Source organism: Brassica napus, assembly GCF_020379485.1.
Source record: "Brassica napus cultivar Da-Ae chromosome C3 unlocalized genomic scaffold, Da-Ae chrC03_Random_2, whole genome shotgun sequence".
Taxonomy (NCBI): domain Eukaryota; kingdom Viridiplantae; phylum Streptophyta; class Magnoliopsida; order Brassicales; family Brassicaceae; genus Brassica; species Brassica napus.
Window position 1 is genome coordinate 34840 of NW_026014188.1, and position 19889 is coordinate 54728.

The following is a 19889-nucleotide window of genomic DNA, read 5'->3' on the forward strand; positions in this document are numbered from 1 at the left end:
GGTTCGAGTTTATAAAACCTTGGGTCTGACGGATATTTTCCGTCAGAATTCCCTCAGTATTTTCAATTTCAATTTTCGGGAAATATTTGGCGGCTTGTTTGCCCGGTTAAATGAAAATATTCCGAGGAAATTCCGACGGCCACTTAAATATCCGTCGGAATTTTCTCGGAATATTTTCATTAATTCGAGGAAAAAGAATATCATGTGCATGTATTTCTATTAATTTATATTGTTCCTCGGAATTTCCTCGGAATATTCCGAGGAAATACCGAGGAACTAGTGTTTGGGGTTTCAAAACATCAATTTTTTTGCCGTATTTTATTTCTTATACAATTGTAATGCATACCATTGAGGATTCTTTGTATAGATGAGCATAAACCATGAAATAACAAATTTCAAAACGAATTGTAAGTATTTCCTTTACCGTTCATTAAAGTGTATAAGTGTTTCTCTTATGTTGTGGGGATTTCGTTCATACAATCGGAAAAGTGTTTATTATAGGGTAATGAACAAATTTTTGACTTCATAATGAATGTAAGACACTTAATAAGGGTTATATAGGTGTTATTCAAACCGCAAAACGTTGTTTTCGGTTTAAAAACCCTATTTCCTCGGAATTTCCTCGGAATATTCCGAGGAAATTCCGAGGAAACCCTTTTCTTCCTCAGAATTCCATCGGAATATTTCGAGGAAATTCTGAGGAACTAGTGTTTGGGGTTTCAAAATCTCGAATGTTTTTTTATAAACGGATCGATCGATGTATTTATGTCCAAAAACGCATCGATCGATCACTAAGATGGACCAAAGCGTAACAATGTGATCGATCGATGAGATTACCCCATCGATCGATCAAGGATATCAAGTGTTCCTCAGAATTTCCTCGGAATATTCCGAGGAAATTCTGAGGAACTAGTGTTTGGGATTTCAAAATCTCGAATGTTTTTTTATAAACGGATCGATCGATGTATTTATGTCCAAAAACGCATCGATCGATCACTAAGATGGACCAAAGCGTAACAATGTGATCGATCGATGAGATTATCCCATCGATCGATCAAGGATATCAAGTGTTCCTCGGAATTTCCTCGGAATATTCCGAGGAAATTCTGAGGAACTAGTGTTTGGGGTTTCAAAATCTCGAATGTTTTTTTATAAACGGATCGATCGATGTATTTATGTCCAAAAACACAACGATCGATCACTAAGATGGACCAAAGCGTAACAATGTGATCGATCGATGGGTATATGTCCAAAAACGCATCGATCGATCACTAGTTCGTCGGAATTTCCTCGGAATATTCCGACGGATTGATGTTTCCTCGGAATTCCGTCGGTATATTCCGAGGAAATTCCGAGGAAACCCAAATTTTGGGTTTCCTCGGAATTTCCTCGGAAATTCCTCGGGAAATTCCGAGGATTTCATTTTCCGTCGGAATGTCCGTCAGAATACCGATGTTTTCTTGTAGTGATCTGTGACCAGACGCAGGACCGTTCCAGACAGCTCGCGTCCCGTCCCTTCTTGCAACCAGATAAGGAGCCAGCTCGCGTCCATTTGCAACTAGAGGTTCATCTGACTTTGGTGGTCCGGTTCAACCCTACAAAATAAAGGTAATTCGAAATCTGAAAACAAGAATCGAATTTGGTTGTTTTGTAAAGATTGAAACCCTAAAAGATAATCTCTAAAACTAAAAGCCATAGGTTAAATAGATCAATCCCCTATGAGTAAATCGAAGCTCTATAAGTTCGATCTAAACCTAAAAACGAGATTGATCCATTGATCAATTAAAATCAGAACCTTAAAGGTTTTTGAATCTCAAATCAAATCCCCTTGATCAAAGATCAAAGTTTTCGAAATCCCCTAAAACCCTAATTTTGGAAAATCGGTTTTTAATTTTGATTTGAAACTTGAGTGTTTGATTGATCGCCTAGAGCTATATTTAGGATTGTTTTAAAACTTGAATCTAAATCTTGTTTAAACTGAAACCCTAATCTCGAATTTTAAAATTCCTAATGGCCTTGAAACCCTTAATCTTGATTGATATTTCTAAAGGCCTTGAAACCTTAAATCTCTCATTACTTAAAGCTTGAAAGATTGATTTAAAGAATTTACATATTGAATGAGAGTTAGGTTGCTAGATTATTTAATTCTAAAACTTAATAGATATGCAACTAAGAAATAGAATTGAATGCATCTAGATCCCGTTTTGTATATGGCCGTATGGCCTAATACATTGCTCACACTTGCGGCCTTGTGCCCTTGATTGATTAAAAGCCGTGTGGCTTAGTAAATATCAAAGTGACCGTGTGGTCTAGTATCCAGATGGTTATATAAACCAGATTGCATCATGATCCGATCCTTAAGATCATTGTATCTTATAATGGTCGTGAGGTATACGCATCACAATGCAAAGCCGTATGGCCTAAGTATTATAGATATACTTATGAAATCATATGCACTGATTATTTGAATTGGTTGCAAGAGTTCTAAATCATAAATTGATTAGATGATTTCAGATGCCGAGATTTGATCCCATGGATTATGCCATTCTAAATCTCTCTGGAAATAATTATCTAGAATGGGCAATGAACACTTCAGTTACCCTGAAATCAAGAGGACTCGGAAGGAGTATCATTCAGGGTGATTATGAACCTAGAAGTGAGAAGTTAAGAGCCATTACAATCATGTGCCATCATCTCACTGAGGAACTGAGAAATCAGTATCAACATATTGAGAATCCTCGTGACCTTTGGACAGAATTAAAGTCCAGATACACTATGGTATTATTACCAAAGGTCAAACATGAATGGATGAATCTCAGATTCCAAGACTTTGAGATAGTGGCCGAGTTTCACTTTGCCTTGTCCAGGGTCGTGTACCAACTGAGATTATGTGGAGAAGAGGTAACAGATAATGATTGTCTATTCAAGACATACTCCACATTCCATCCAGAAGATTTGTTGTCAAAACATATCTACATAGAAAGAGGTTCTACCACTTATAATGACCCGATCTCTTGCCTAACGGTGATTGAGAATGACAAGGTACTAAAGAGGAGCAGTGAGATGAGATACCCTGATACAAATAAGACCGATATAGATCAGGATGAATCTAAGGGAGCCGTTTCCAATATAACTCAAGGAGTGGCCGGCATGTCTATTGACTAAGAGGGATCTCGACATTTTATTTTAAAGTCCTTGTTTTGTGATTTGCTTTTAACCTACTTGATGGTTCACGATTTATATATATATATATATATATATATATATATATATAATAGAATTGATTTTGAATTCATTATCTTGCCTGATCTTACTTGAACATATAAATAATTTTAAAGAGTTGCCTAAAGGGCATAAAACCAAGTAAGAAATCATAGTAAAGAAACTATGACTAAGGCATTGCCTTAAAAGGCATTATACACACCCAAAAGAATATGTGCCCATTGAAGTTATAATGTATGGTTTCCAAGTAGAAACAATGGGTACGGAAGGAAACAAGTTCCTTTAGATTTTAAGAAGAAAAACGCCTAAGACATTGAAAGAAAGTGGTCGAGACTATACCGATGATCTCTACTGATCAAAACTATGCTACAGATCAGTATGATAAAGAGGCAAGAGATGTGGTAACCATATTGAGATAACACCACGAAATTTTACACTGTATGGCATGATAGGATTAGTCATCCTAAAGTCTAAACTTGATGCAAAGATTGAAAAGGCACAGAGTTATCCCGTAAAAGATCTCACGTTGTGAAACATATACACAAAGGGAAACTCATTAGGCTTAATTGTCCCAAGCACCACGACCTTATAGTATGGTCATGAGGGGGAGAGAGGATAAACCCATGATCAATACTACAAGTTCGTGTACCACTATGGTCTAAGACCATGTTATGTTATATGGCTCGGTCATTACTCGGCCATAAAGGACCATTCCTCGGCCGTAGAGGCCATGATACAAACGTCCAAACCAAAGAGGCCATTACCCAGCTGAAGAGACCATGAGAATAAACGGCTCGGCCGTGACTTGGTCGTGACTTGGCCGCATAGTGCAGGCTTGGCCGTACACGTTCCATTACCTATAAAGGTTCGGCCAAGTAAGCTATTACCTATAAGTTATCGGCCAAATAGGCAGTATCTATAAGACTAAGATTCTAAAGTCTATAAGCTTGGAGACTTATGTTTTACATGTATAGAATGATAATATGCATCAGGCCATATAAGTGAGCATAGATATACCCATCTCAGATTGAATACGGATCATAAAACCAGACATACACCATCTTAAGAGATTTTGAATAAACCACCACATACATACATGTGCCGTCTAAGATGGAACCTCAGAAGAAGATTGGGAATATATAAGAATAAGATCTTCTCCACGAAATAAAAAGGACCGAGAGCCAAAACATGGGTGATCAAATAGTGGCCAGGTATGGATTGCATAAAACAAATGAATCTGAATATTAAAGGAGAAAGATTATAAGCTGGATAAAGAATGTTAAAAGTACGAATGGTTTTAACCATCATTGTCTTGGCAAAGATCCTCGGACTAGAGATTATGATTTAAGACGTCCAAAGAAAGATTATATAAAGCTAGCTAATTGAGAAGCTAATCGAAATGCCAGACACTGACCCGAGAAATGACTAACCAGCTTAGCACCAAATGAATGTCCTAGAGGAGACATAATCAAGTTGCTATACAGTCTATACAAGATAGACCAAGTGTTCCATAAGATAAAGGAATCTCGAATAGAAAAATGGTGCATAGAATACAGATCCGAGATTATAAGAGAAACAATGCCAAACATTGAGAAAAGGCTGCGCAACTACACATCTAAGGTACCAAACCATGTGGCTTGGGACGCCAAGCTACTAGGTAATAAAGGTCTTGGATAATAAGATCTCAAATCTATAGATCATGTCTGGAACATAATGGAACCACATGAAAGTGTCGACACACACACACATTTGTATAAAGATACATAAAGTTATAGCACTTGAACATAAAGAGATAAGCGAGGATCATGAACCCACGAATGAGTACTCATACAATCATAAAAGATCATAGAGATTAGAAAAGATAAAACGTGGAGGTTCAAAGTATCTAAAAGAGAGGTGGACGTATTGGCCATAAACATATACAGAAACGCCATCTGATAAACCAGTAAATATATGGATCTTGTGAGAAGTAAAGAAACCGTGAGAGATGTACATGATGTAAAGGTGTTCATGTTTTCCTACTAACAGCATTCGATTATAGCTTGTTACACAAGGTACTCACAGAGATCAAAGGAACATATTATAAGGAGATGAACTCCTATGTAGTGGTTGCTGCTACAGATTTTTGAAATTGAAAATGGTCTGGTCATAAGAATGAAATTAGATACAAATGATGTAGTAAGCAGCATATGGATTACTGGATAAGATGAAAGAACAGCTTCGTTCCTAAGCTGATTCATGGACTGAAACATAAAGCAGCTTCATATAGTATGTAAAAGAAATTGATCACGCATGATCATTGATCTTGGAGTTGTATAAAAGACAATCCAATACAGTCCATATATTTGAAATTCCTTGTGATTATAATAAACCTAAAAGAGGTTAGTAGGCATAGAATAAATCTATGTGGGTGTCCGACCAAAAGCATCCGGCCCTTCAAACTAAAGATGTCCGACTATGTCCGTCTAAGGGCGTCCGGCTCTTCAGCAAAGAACGTCTGGCTCTTCTACTAGACGCGTCCGGCTTTTAGGACTAAAAGACGTCTAGCCCTTCTTCTTGATCACGGGCTAGTAGAGACAAAGGATCAACCAGATACAAATGTATTGTAGTCCATAAGCTTGTGAAAGCCAAGATTCATGACCTAATAATATATACTTAGCGTGTGATATGATCCACATCAACTAAGGTCATGAGACGCCATAATAGGAATGTAAAATGAATACGACATTACCTAAGGCAAAGAAATCGATGTCCACATCCATGAGTGTTCGGCCGCAGAGCCATAATGAGAGATTATAAACTCACAGCAATGATCATTGATCTTGAACACTCATGACACAAGTAGTGGACATGTATAGACGAGGTCTATGACCCAGACATGGATCGGACAGATCGAGGCATAGGTTCATGATAACCATGTCTAGTACATTGTCCATAAGTACTTATTTTTTCCGATCAAAGTAAAGAGTTAACAGTAGACGATCACGTCTAGGCTATGGACACATGCAAACACGATTTGCAAAGACCCAATAGTGATTCCCGAGAACAATATGGTTCACATTATTTAGCACACATGCTTTACCGGGACACTCGATGTCAAGAGACATGAGAAACGACCTAAGAGATCAAAGTGGTCTAGATACGGCTTAGTAATGAACTTGGCCGATTACTCCCTTCCTACATATACATGAAAGATCACGCATCAGATGCGTAGAATGTTGAAACCTACAGTGAGGTTCACATCAGGGGGAGTAGTGCGTGTTGTACTCTTTTTCCTTCATCATGGTTTTGTCCCACTGGGTTTTCCTGATAAGGTTTTAATGAGGCAACATGAAGCGTACTACAAATCATGTATGGTTATGGCATCCAAGGGGGAGTGTTATAAATCATGAAGTGGATTGCCATTAACCAGGCCCGGACTGAGACCGGCCCAATACCTAGAAGATGGAGAGATGGCCGAAGCCTAGAGAGAGGAGAGAGAGAGCCGACTTTAGGAGAGAGAAAGGCGGCCACAAAGCTTGGAGAAAAGGAAACCCTTTCCTTTTCCTAGTAGATGTAATCTTTCCATTATCATGTATTAGTAGTTTTCCTAATCCTAGTGAGTTTAGGTTTTGGATACTTTCCATTTATCTTCATCTTGTAATCCTTATATAAAGGAACCCCCTTGATCATTAATAAGAACACAGAAATATTCAGTCTCTAAACACTCTATTTAAAACAGATTCATTAGTTTTCAGTGGCATTCACATATCAAACAAGTAATAAAATGAGGATATAAGCCTTAGATAGAGTATCCACGTAGGCGAAAATAATATGCTAACGAGAAACTTTATTTTTGCCATGCCACCTCCTCTATTTATTTTTTACAAAATGATCCTTTAACTCTTTACTTAAACAATTATAACCGAAAATATTTTTTTAGTGAAATATATTGTTTATATAAATATAATTATATTTTTTATTTACATAATAGTTTGTAGAGAAATATTTAGTGTAAATAATATCATAATTTTATAAAATACTAAAATAAATTGGGTTGGTTTTCAACTTTCACAAATAAAAAATATTATTTTTAAACTTAGAAAAGAATATATCAAAATATTCTTTTTCAGGAGAGAAAATAGAAAGATACATCGGAGACAAATCCATCTCTATTATGAAATTCCTCTATTTTAGAGAAAAAATAGAGGAATACATTGGAGATGGTCTAAGGCATGACCGACGTAAATGATCGACGTTGAGATTTCAACTTTTCTGATTCTTACTAATCTAATGTTTCAATATAATTTGAATATTTCGTTTGATTTATAATATAATGGTTTAAAAGTATTTTTTGTTTCACTATATAAATTGTTTTTATATTTCAATGTAACTTTATACTTATTGGATATTGTGTGGCCAATTAAATTATGTAAATGACTGTGTAATTGATTAAATTTATATATATTAAATGACAGTTTTCTAAAGTAATAACTTTTAAATATTACAGATTTTAATTAAAATTGACTACATTTTGAAACAGATAGAGTAATCTATAAACTAACTCTATATGGATATGAAGACAAAATTGTAAAGTGACCACACCTTGAATTTCTCTCATACTTTGCATTCCTAATTGGAAGGAGATAATCAACATCTAATATTATGTTACTCTCAATATATGAGAAATGGTTGAACCGTAAACCAATTAAGGATGATGTAAGGAAGACATAAAGATGTATTTCCAGTTATCAAAAATATAGAATCAATTGGCAGCAACTTAATTATGTCCAGCGTAGGACAACAGAGAACAATTTCCATACCTTCTAATATTATAATATCTCACTATATTAGTGGCTAAATCACTTTACTCTAACATAAATATTCACTATATTCTTGGAGTTTAAGCCTTTCTATCTTATGATATCAGTAGTTTGATCCAAAAAAAAAGAAACAGTCGAACTGTACATTGTAATTGGAGAAAGAAAACAAACAAAAATCAGCCGAAGACTTTTTAAGGTATATGAAACAAAAAAAATGGAAATAGCAATTCTTTGGAATTAAAGAATTTCTTTTTGGCTCTCCATCGGAAATCGCCAATTATTTCCCTCCTCTGTCTCTCACCGTGAGTAGACGTCATTCATCGGCTATCAAAGTTACGGTATCTTTTAGGAAAGTTTCCTTTTCAGTGTTATTCTGATACTCGAGTTTCCCTCCTCTTATATTTTCTATTATACCTTCTTTTCCTTACCGATTTTCTCTTATTTACTTTCCTTTATCTTACTTGGATATTTCCTCTTCTCTCTTATATCATCAATTCCTGGTCAATAATTGATGCTTTCCTACAAAATCTTCTCCGAATATTGTGCGTTTAATTGCACCACCTCCCCTTTCTCCTCTGACCTACTCCCAAAAATCCCTCCGCTGCTCCTCCGAGATTCTCAACTGAGTTGTTCAATGGCGGACAACCTCCATAAGGCAATCCGTTCTATGTCCTTAGAAGATGATGAGCCAATGGTCCTCCCTGATGACCCGAAGTTTCACGTTTTTGATGATAACGCGCTTAGTATCCTTGGGCGTTTACTGAATCCCGAGGCTCAGAACATGGCGAGAATGATAGACTACATGCCTCTAGCGTGGCGTCTCTACGATAGGGTGAGAGGTATCGCTCTAACACGTGACCGCTTTCAGTTTGTGTTCAAGAGAGAAGAAGATTTGGAAACAGTTTTAAAGGATCGTCCATGGTCCTACAACCACTGGACTATGGTCTTGGAACGCTGGGTTCCTTCTCCACCAAGAGACTTTCTGTCCAAGTTTGAAGTGTGGATCCGCATTCGGAACATCCCTATAAATCACTACACCATCGGAACTATGCATCTACTAGCCTCTAAAGTTGGTTTTGTGAAGGAGATAGCGTACGATCCTAAAAGCTCTCAGAAAACAGAGTACATCCGAGCTAAGGTCTTGTTTTCAGCTACGAATCCAGCATTTGCGGCAAAGAATTTAACTCTCCCCTCTGATGAGATAGTGGTCATTGAATACGAGTATGAAAAGATCCATAAAAGATGCTTCCAATGCGATAGACTAACTCATGAAAAGTCTATGTGCCCTTATACCAAGCCTCGCCTGCATAGAACTCTACCGAGCGCAGAGGAGAGACCCCCAAGGGACTCTACAAAGCCTGCAAGTGAGGCTCGGCGCCTGGAAGCTCCACCAGGGTTTCCCCCTTTGTTTCCTGAACTGCAAGGAGAAGAGAGAACTATGGCCCTCCAATATATCTCTCATGCTGATGAAACTGAGCGCCGTGCACGCATAATGCGGGTGCAGCAATCTATTGAAGCTGACAAGGATAATCCCCCTGCCGTGCTGACCAAGATATCTCACGAAGTGGACAAGGAGAAAGGGCATGTGTTTCAGCATGACAAACCTGCTTCAGAAGCGCTACCCCTAGTCTGCAAGAGGGCTCATCCTACGCTGTCAGCTCCTAGTGGTGATCGCAACAGAGGTTTTAACGAAGGTTCTTCATCAGGTGAAAGCGCCAATTCTCGATCTGTTCCAAAAGGACCAACGGTGTTTCAGGCTGGAATATTTTGCTCCACCTCAACCGGGACCTTTCGGAATAAGAAAAAGAAATCTAGGCAACGCCCTCCTGCTTGGGTTAGACATGTCAGACCAGCGCGAAGCTCAACATGCGTGAACCTAAGCGTAACTGATGAACCAGTAAGTGAGTCTGGTACATCGAAGAGGAAAGCAGAGGAGACTGAGACTCCACAAGGCAACAAATCCACAAAAACCAACGAAGATACGGTGGCCTCCGATTTGAGGCTGCTGTCTCCCCAATGAGCATACTGAGTTGGAACTGTCGCGGGGCGGGAAACACCGAGACAGTTCGTCGCTTAACGGAGATGCGTAAAAAGTATTTTCCAGATTTCTTGTTTCTCTCTGAAACTAAGCAAAAAGACTCTTACATGCTTGGTTTACAGAATTCTTTGGGTTATAATAAAATGTTCACAGTTGCTCCAGTTGGGTTGAGTGGTGGTTTGGCAGTTTTTTGGAAAGATTGTTACACGGTTGAGATCCTTTTTTCAGATAAAAGGATCATTGACCTAAAAGTGGAACTTGGTTCTACTACCTTTTTCTTGAAGTGTGTCTACGGCGATCCGGTTCGAGAATATAGACATCACGTTTGGGAAAAACTTGAAAGTATTGGTGTTGCTAGAAATGAGGTGTGGATTTTGATTGGAGACTTCAACGAACTCCTTGATAATTCAGAAAAGCTTGGGGGCTCTATTCGAGAAGAGTCAACGTTTTGGGACTTCAGAAATTTGGTGGAAAACTGTAAAATAAAAGAAGTGAGAACAATTGGTAATGTTCTGTCTTGGGCGGGATGGAGGAACAATATTTGGGTCCAGTGTCGCCTAGATCGGAGTTTTGGGAATGATAGTTGGTTCCGAGTGTTCCCACGCTCTAACTTGGAATACCTTGACATGTGGCCATCTGATCACAGGCCCATTGTTTTATCTTTCTCCCTTGAGCCTGAAGATAGAGGTCATGGTCGATTCTATTTTGATAAGAGAATGATTGGTAAGGCTGGGATTGAAGAGGCCATTGCTAGAGGCTGGGAGGGAGACCCGTCAAACACTCCTTCTTCAGTTATGGATCGACTTTCAAGATGTAGAAGAGAACTCTCTCATTGGAAGAAAAAAGCCCATTTCAACTCCCAATCTAAGATTCAAAGGCTTCATAAGGAACTGGAGAAGGAAATTGCGAAGATGTGGCCTAGTGTCAGGTCCATGAAGCGCCTGAGATTGGAACTAGCAGTGGCTCATAAGGAGGAAGAAAAGTTCTGGAGGCAGCGGAGTAGAGAGCAATGGCTTAGGGAAGGTGATCAAAATACCTCTTATTTTCATAATATTGTCAAAGGCAAGAAGATCAGGAACAATATCCTTATGCTGAAAGATGAGATGGGAGTACAGCACTTCTCAGAAGGTGCAAAAGGACACTTGGCGGTTGAATATTTCAGAGATTTATTTATGAGCTCCAATCCAGTGGACCTAGAAAGTCTCCTCGAAGGTTTCCAAAGTCGTGTAACTCCTGCTATGAATGAATCTCTGATAAAAGAGATTTCGGATGATGAGATCAAAGCAGCTGCCTTCGCAGTCAAAGGAAGTAGCGCTCCCGGCGAGGATGGTATTACTGGTGTCTTTTATAAGACGTACTGGCATATTGTGGGTCCTAAGGTCATAGAGGAGGTTCGCAGCTTCTTCCAGACGTCGACACTGCCGGCTGGTTGGAACCATACGCAATTATGTCTCCTCCCTAAGATCACCAAACCTGAGTCAATGAAGGATATGAGACCCATAAGTCTCTGCTCTGTCCAATACAAAATTGTTTCTAAACTCTTATCTTCAAGACTGAAACCAATCATGGACTACATCATATCAGATACACAGGGAGCTTTTGTTGCTGGCCGCTTGATCTCGGATAACATCGTGGTGGCTCACGAGACGATCCATGGCTTGCGTACCAAGAAAACTATTAGTGAGCAGTTCATGGCTGTCAAGACAGACATGTCGAAAGCGTACGATCGTGTGGAGTGGAATTTCTTGGAAACCCTGATGGAAAAAATGGGATTCGACCGTAAATGGGTTTGTTGGGTGATGACATGTATTTCTACAGTGTCTTATACAATCCTACTGAATGGAAGGACACATTGTTTTTTCAGACCAGAGAGGGGGATACGACAGGGTGACCCTATGTCGCCATTCATCTTCATTATGGCTGCGGAAGCACTTGTTAGTGTTTTAAATAAAGCTGAAGAAAAAGGGCGTCTGCACGGCATCAAACTTGATAAACATGGACCGGCAGTACATCACCTTTTATTTGCTGATGATAGCTTATTGATGTGCAAAGCGGATCTGATGGAGAGCATTGAGATTATGCGGTGGTTGAAGCTATATGGAGATGCTTCAGGACAACAGATCAACCTTTCCAAGTCATCGATAATCTTTGGTGACAGAGTAGATGAAGGAATGAAAGCTGACATCAAACTTATTCTTCGGATCGACAAGGAAGGAGGAGAAGGGACCTATCTTGGCCTCCCTGAAGTGTTCAAAGGATCGAAGAAACTCATTTTGAACTACATCCGTGAAAAACTTCAACTTCGACTGCAAGGCTGGTTTGCGCGAACTCTTTCTCAGGGAGGAAAAGAAATTTTATTAAAATCTATTGGGCTAGCCTTACCAGTCTATGCAATGTCAGTGTATCAGCTCCCTAAGGATCTCTGTGCTAAACTCACATCTGCAATGAGAGATTTCTGGTGGAGCAATGGAGGTTCTAGGAGGAAAATGACTTGGGTAGCGTGGGACACTCTCTGCAAAAGTAAAGAAGATGGGGGTCTTGGCTTTCATGATATCGGTCGTTTTAACCAAGCGCTTCTTGGAAAACAAGCATGGCGAGTGTTTTCGCAACCTAACTCCCTAATGGCTAGAATTTTGAAGAGTCGTTACTTTAAAAATTCGTCTTTCCTTGAAGCTAGTCTAGGCTCACGGCCTTCTTTCATTTGGCGTAGTATCCTTCATGGAAGAGAGGCCTTGAACTCAGGACTGCTCCGGGTTGTTGGCAATGGTGATCAGACTAATGTCTGGACATCGAATTGGTTGTTGGAGAAGGAAGCTCGGCCCCCTATGTATAAACAGGACAGTGTTGTTGACCTCACACTCAAAGTTAGCGACCTCTGGTTCCCAAACTCAAGGGTTTGGAATGCTCAAAAACTGTTCGATACTTTCACTGAGGAAGACGCCTTACAAATCCTGAAGATCAAGCCGTCTCAAACCGGCCATGATTCGGATATATGGGGTTTCACTAAGACCGGCTGTTATACAACTCAGAGTGCCTATAGAATGTTGTCTACTCTCCATGAGACGAAGTCACCAGCGTATCGTCCCCTCCCACCAGTGGAAAAACAGTTATGGAAGAGCATTTGGAAACTCAAGACAACTCCTAAGATCAGACACTTTTTTGTGGATAGCATTATCAAGTGCGTTGGCTGTAGCTGAACGACTTCAGTCAAGAGGCTTACACAATAATACAACCTGCCTTGCATGTGGTCAAGCATCGGACGATATGCCATGTCCTGTTTACTTGTCCCACTGCAGTAGAAGCTTGGCGTTTGGCAGGAATTCATTCCCCGCCAGCAGGTTTCTCCCAATCTTCTGTTTTTCTGAACCTTCATTACTTGGTAGCAGGAACTAAGAAACAGCGGAATGATCAAGTTAACCTAAAAGCCTTTCCCTGGATCCTGTGGCATCTCTGGAAAGGGAGAAATTCCCTAGTGTTTGAAAAAAGCAGGTTTACGCCACATTCTATCTTAGCTAAAGCTTTAGAAGAGGCAGAGATTTGGACTCAGGCTCAACAACCAGACCAAGCTACACACATGGCACTGGAATCTACAAACTCTTCTGTAGATGCATGGGAAAAACCTCCTTCCGAGATGGTCAAGTGCAATGTGGGAATGGCTTGGGTTGACGCTGGTCCGGTGAATGGATCCAGTTGGATCTTAAGAGATGATCACGGCCAACCCCTACAGCATAGTCGTGAAGCCCTTACCGGCTCCTCCTCCAAAATGGAGTCAGATTTGAAATCTTTACTATGGGCTGTTCAAGCAATAGGTGACTTGCGTTACAAGTAAATACTGTTTGAAGCCTCATCTGTTGAAGTACGCCAAGCTTTGTTTAATCCTCTCAGGTTTCCTGAGCTCTCACCTCTGATTCTGAAGATACTGGAGCTTCTACATCGCTTTGAAAAATGGACGATCTCTCATGTTTCCGACCTTAAAAACAGAGTTGCTAAGTCTATAGCAGAGAGCGTCGTGGTCGGTATACGTACACAATCGTATGTCGCCTCAGGAGGTCCCCGTTGGCTCCATCAGATGTTACAAGAGGATGCGTCAAACACATGTCTTCTGGTGCGGTAAAGATAAAGGGATCTAAGGTTACTGGCTTCTGCCTCAAGTCCTTCATAACCTTTTCTGATAGTATTGAGCATTAAGCTCTTATAAGTACCTACTGGTACCTCCTCCCTTTTTCTTCTTATGTCGTCTTCTTTTTTTTAGTACCTCTGTCTTCTCTATTTCTTCGTGTTATAACTCAGGGGTGCTCCCAAACTTGTCTTTTTGGACCTCAATATTATGATATATTCAGTGTTAAAAAAAAAAAAAAACAGAGGTTGACAAATATGAAACTAAACTTTAATGATCCAAATAAAAGTAAACAATAGCACAACTAAAAGACAAGAAATAAAGATAGTTTCGGTATATGATAATTCCTTAATCGCACACGGTACACAATTAGTGACTAGACAGCATAGTTGGGAGTGCAAGGTTGAGCTCCAGCATTGTAACCTTGATTGGGTTGTGGTGTCGTCGGATAAACGGTTGGCATTGCGGGTCCACCGACTTTAGTTATCCCTTGATGTCGACCCATGTAGAAGCATCCTGCACAACCACTAATGGCTAGAAACACCATGAATATGAACAATGGTAGCGAGAAATACACAACGACCATCGCTTACAGGAATTTAATTGAAATAGGTAAGCAAAAGAGTACTAGATGAAGAACAGGGTAGTGCAGAAACAAAGGAAGAGAGTTCTATGTATTTATAAGGGAATGTTGTTGATATTGCTACAAAGTGGAAGGTATTGACTTTTTAAGGTTATGCAAGAAACAGAAAATAGTATTGACGGGCAAGTGTCTTTATTAGTAAGGATAGTACAGAGTATATAGGGAATTTGTGTATGAAAAGTCAGATGCTCACATGAAAATTAACATACTGATCTGAATTTACCGATGAATTTGGTTTCATTGTTATGACTTAATCATTAGCATTTTAATCATGGAGTCTTAGAATTTTTGAAGCTTGTACATTTGTTCGTTTGGTCGACTATAAAAAAACTTTAGGGGTTAAGTCTATTGTATGAATTTGATATAACTATTTTTAAACCATTATTTGCGGTATGCAGGAGTTAAATTAAATCCTGAAATGATGTATTCTAAATTTGTGAAAAAAATACTCAAGTGTGTCATATAATAACAAGTCAAGTCAAGTCATACTTTAAAAGTTTGTTGAGTTTTGTACTGTTGTATTTTTTTATTGGGATTATATTGTATGATTGATTCATATGTTTTGGCTGGCAAAACAGAAATAATTAATTAATTTTAGGATTAATTTATGTTCAACTATGTCTAGTTGACTTATTCATGTAAGCTTTGTAGTTTCCACTTTTTGTAACTGTAGATTACATGAATATTTAACCAAGAAAGTAAAGATTTGCGGATGGCCTTGGATGGTTAAACGTTGGAAATCAAACTAGCTTTAGACAAGAAGGCATCAGAACATGTCATTAGTTGGTGTGAGTGTGAGAGATGAGAAAAAGTTACAGTCGGGTGTTCAAGTTCAACTTAGCATTGGTATGTATGTGCATCTAAAGAACCCCAATAAGATAAAGAAACTAACAAAGACAAACAAGAAGTAGTGTCGGAGATGATGCATAAACTTCAAGAAGGGTTGAGAATCATCATAATTCAACCCATAATATATGGAATTGGCAGTTCAAATAAAAGCTTCAGAGTCTCTGTGTGTACTAGTCTCCATTTCCTATTTATCTACGTATCTTCAGGTTAAAGCACGATTTAGATGGCAACAAGGGGACTCAAAAGTTGTTGAACTGAACGAGATATCATCCACTCTTTGGAGTTGTCAGGACAGGAACTGGTCGAGTTACAGACCAGACTCTGCGAAGCTTGTGAAATTTACTATTTTACCCTTGTCGATTCATGTATTTCACGCAAAAAAAAACCACCTCCGTCTTTCTAATCGCTCTAACAGATCCACGCCGTCGCCTTTCGCCGTCAAAACCTGGGAAAGCTGAGATTTTAGGAAAATTCAGCATAAATTGCTCTCATCACGACACAAACTCTCTCTCTCTCTCTCATGGCCTCCGTCACACTTCTTCTTCGGTCTCTTCGCCGCCGTGAAACCCACGCAGTCTCCGCGTACAAATTCGTATACATTTCTCCTTACTCTCGTGGTTATCTAGAGATTTTGAGGTGTTTGGGGATTGCAGATTGCCAAAAGTCTCACCTTTTCGTGTTTTTGGCAGAGCTCTGCAAGCGCCGGCGGGAGGAAGACGGAGCTCCGGTTAGACGGAGTCAAAGATATAATCGCCGTTGCGTCTGGTAAAGGCGGAGTTGGAAAGTCTTCCACTGCTGGTAACATCCATCACAGAATCTTCCTTCAAAATATTTTGTGTGAGAGATTTGAACTGTAACTTTACGGTTAATAAATGTAGTTAACTTAGCTGTTGCGTTAGCCAACAAATTTAAACTCAAGATTGGGTTGCTTGATGCTGATGTGTATGGACCATCTGTTCCAATCATGATGAGTATCAATCAAAAGCCTCAAGTTAACCAAGGTAAGATATTAAAAGAGGTACATCTAGCATTTCACATCAGTTTGTAATCTCTGTTTTTTTTTTTTTTGAAGATATGAAGATGATTCCGGTAGAGAACTATGGAGTTAAATGCATGTCAATGGGACTCCTTGTAGAGAAAGATGCACCTATTGTGTGGAGAGCTCCTATGGTCTGTGTTTCTTTTTTAAGATCACTCATGAAGCCTTAAAAGACTTTTCGCTCAGTAATCAAAGCTTGTGGTTACTGTTATAGGTAATGAGTGCTCTTGCTAAGATGACGAGAGGAGTTGATTGGGGAGATCTTGATGTTCTTGTTGTAGATATGCCACCTGGAACCGGTGATGCTCAGATTACCATATCTCAAAACCTTAAACTCTCAGGTGTGTGTGTATATAATACATATCTGAGTTGTTTTTAGATTAGACAAGTCGTGTGTGTAGTTTAGTTTACTCAGAGTGTGTTTATGTTTACAGGTGCCGTGATTGTGTCCACTCCACAAGATGTAGCACTTGCTGATGCTAATCGAGGAATTTCCATGTTCGACAAAGTTAGAGTACCTGTACGGTAGCCATCTATATTGTCCCTTACTACTAGTTTTGTCTTCGCTTCTTCTTAACGTTTCTGCACTTTTGTACTTAGATCTTGGGACTTGTGGAGAACATGAGTTGCTTCATTTGTCCCCACTGTAACGAGGCTTCTTTCATTTTTGGGAAAGAAGGAGCCCGCCAGATGGCTGCGAAGAAGGGCTTGAAACTCATTGGTGAGGTAAATGAATCTAAAACATTGGCGTTATAGTGTTGTAGATTCACTTAGTGGCCTTACTAGATATAGTTTGTGTAGATTCCACTGGAAATGAAGATTAGAGAAGGGTCTGATGAAGGTGTTCCTGTGGTTGTTTCTTCACCTGGTTCTGTAGTATCAAAAGCTTATGAAGATCTAGCTCAAAACGTGGTGAATGGGCTCAAGAGCTACGTGATAATCCTGAGAATGAGATTCAGATGAAACTTAACGTTCCACACTCACCATAGACCAAGCCAAGCCATGAGAATAAGAGGCATTGTAAAACCATGTTTTGTCTTTTGCTACTTCACCTTCTCAGATTACAGTACCAAAATATAGATAATTTTTGCAAAATCCTAAGAGAAGAATCTATCTGCAGAGGACAACAAAATAGATAATTTTTGCAAATCCTAAGAGAAGAATCTATCTGCAGAGGACAACAAAATAGAAACGCACTCTTTTAAACAGTGTGGAAGGCTTTTCATTTATTAGATAGGAAAAGATGATGAATGTAATTTTAGAGATTTTGTCAAAAAAGTAATAATAATCAATGTTGTTGAGATCAATTCACAATGTATGATGAGATCACCAAATAATATCTTCATTATATTATGCTTCATCTTGATCTTCATATTCAAGATCAGCACCACCATAGAATTCGTCCTCTCCTCCATTAGCTTCTTCAGTACTGTAATCCTCGTTCCAGACCGGTTTATCTTCTTCTTCAAAACCTCAGGTTCCAAAAGACATTCTTCTTCACTTCTTTGCTGTGAATTTTTCACTTGGTCACCAACACCAACTAGTTTCTCCAACTTAGTCCTCTTTGGAGAGTTCTCCTACACAGATGTGAATGCACATAAGAGACTACACAAAGAAACAAGAGGCTAAATAATGTGACAGATAACGCTAGAGAGACAGGGGTAAACTTACATCATCAAATAGCTTATCCAAGACATCCAAATTGATATATGCACTAAGTCTCTGTACACAAGAAGACAATAAAAACTGCAGATGAAAAATAAGGAAGATCCAAAGATATCTTTAACTACATATATATGTATAACAGGAAACGAGCTGGAGGAATAGTACCACTGACCTTTTTCTTTTCACTTTCTGCATTGTTTTGGGTTGTGGTTGCAGAAGTTTTCTTACTAGGAGCAGCAGTCTTACTAATAGGATCTTTCTTTTTCACTGTAGTAGTAGGTTTCCTCTGCGTTCCCTGATAATCGATAGAAAATGTAAGTATCATTAACAAGAACGTCAACTTAACAGTTAGCAGAAATCAAGAAGATGGAAGACAGGATGATGGAAAATACTTTTTTGTACTCAGGGTTCATCATCTCCCATGCTATCTTCATCAGGAGAGATTCTTTTGTAGTATTTAGATAACCAGCAACCTGATGAGCAGCAATAAACACCATAAAAAATCAGAACAACAAGTACATAAAACTAGGTTTTATCATACATAAAACCGAACAATAGACACAGCACAAAGCAGAAGACAAAACACAAGAGAATCAGTTTTGACTACGTTAATATGGTCGGAACCAACGCGTGATGGGACATACATGTGTAAAAATAGGCGTGGTTTGCCACATTCCAGGAACCAATTGTTGTGTTTGTTTACAGAGACTAAGAAAACCAATAGATATGATTCAAATTCAGATAAAACTTCCACATAAAACAAACTATACACCCTGCTTAAAAAAAGGTTGAGAGAATGTAACGATTAAACTTATAAGGTATCTACTATTTATTTTTATTTACCTCAGCATCATTAATACGAGATAAGTCCTCTGCAAGATCACCAACACCTCTTAGGTTTCTAGCCATTGGTCTAGAAGATGCCAATGTGGCTTTTGAGGATGGTTTTACTGAATTCTCCACCTGTAAACGATTAGAAGAATATTCAAATATGTAATTGTTTGTATAGACAATGCTCCACAAAGAAACATATGTTCGAGTTTTTTGTTTTTTGAATCGTCTCGTGTGTCAAAGTCATCCAGATTCGGATCTAAGCCGTGAAAATGACCAGAATCGGATCAGGCAACGAAAAAAGGGAGGAGAGTGACTTACCATTCTTCACGGGACAAATGTGGCGAGATTGAATCGGCGGAGAGAATTAGGGTTTACAAAATCAGAAGATTCTCGTTGAAAAGTGTTTATGATTAACGAGAGACCGACATCGGAGAGAAGGTGATTTTAAGTAATTTTCCTTTTTCTATGTTTTTATTTGAATGTTGAAGTCACATGTGTCTTAATGAGTGGTTGATAAGGTTTGTCAAGTATCATGTACATACAATTTAAATCTTTGTAATCTATACTAAATAAAAGTTGAGGCTTTATAAACCATCGATTACGTCCATATAGGATTTAAACCACAATCATAGTATGACAAATTATTATTTAAATTTACTATTTATCAAATGTTTAATATT

At 38.8% G+C, this 19889-nt stretch overlaps 2 protein-coding genes and 1 pseudogene across 3 annotated transcripts; 2 read left to right on the plus strand and 1 right to left on the minus strand.

Moving 5' to 3' along the window:
- Positions 1-8658: 8658 nt before the first annotated feature.
- LOC125594654 lies at positions 8659-10044 on the plus strand. The gene has a single exon (XM_048770763.1). The coding sequence runs from the start codon at positions 8659-8661 to the stop codon at positions 10042-10044; it is 1386 nt and encodes a 461-aa protein (XP_048626720.1).
- Positions 10045-15653: 5609 nt separating this feature from the next.
- On the plus strand, positions 15654-17838 carry LOC125594658 (iron-sulfur protein NUBPL-like). 2 transcript variants are annotated; one of them, XM_048770769.1, is made up of 9 exons: positions 15654-16003; positions 16087-16263; positions 16361-16469; positions 16550-16672; positions 16744-16841; positions 16925-17051; positions 17145-17230; positions 17311-17436; positions 17512-17838. In XM_048770769.1, the coding sequence occupies exons 2-9, from the start codon at positions 16192-16194 to the stop codon at positions 17671-17673; spliced, it is 903 nt and encodes a 300-aa protein (XP_048626726.1). In that variant the 5' UTR covers positions 15654-16003; positions 16087-16191; the 3' UTR covers positions 17674-17838. The 2 variants fall into 2 exon arrangements, with proteins under 2 accessions (XP_048626726.1, XP_048626725.1); XM_048770768.1 differs by having other exon boundaries at positions 15655-16263.
- Positions 17839-17917: 79 nt separating this feature from the next.
- LOC125594659 lies at positions 17918-19650 on the minus strand (annotated as a pseudogene).
- Between the last annotated feature and the right edge of the window lie 239 nt (positions 19651-19889).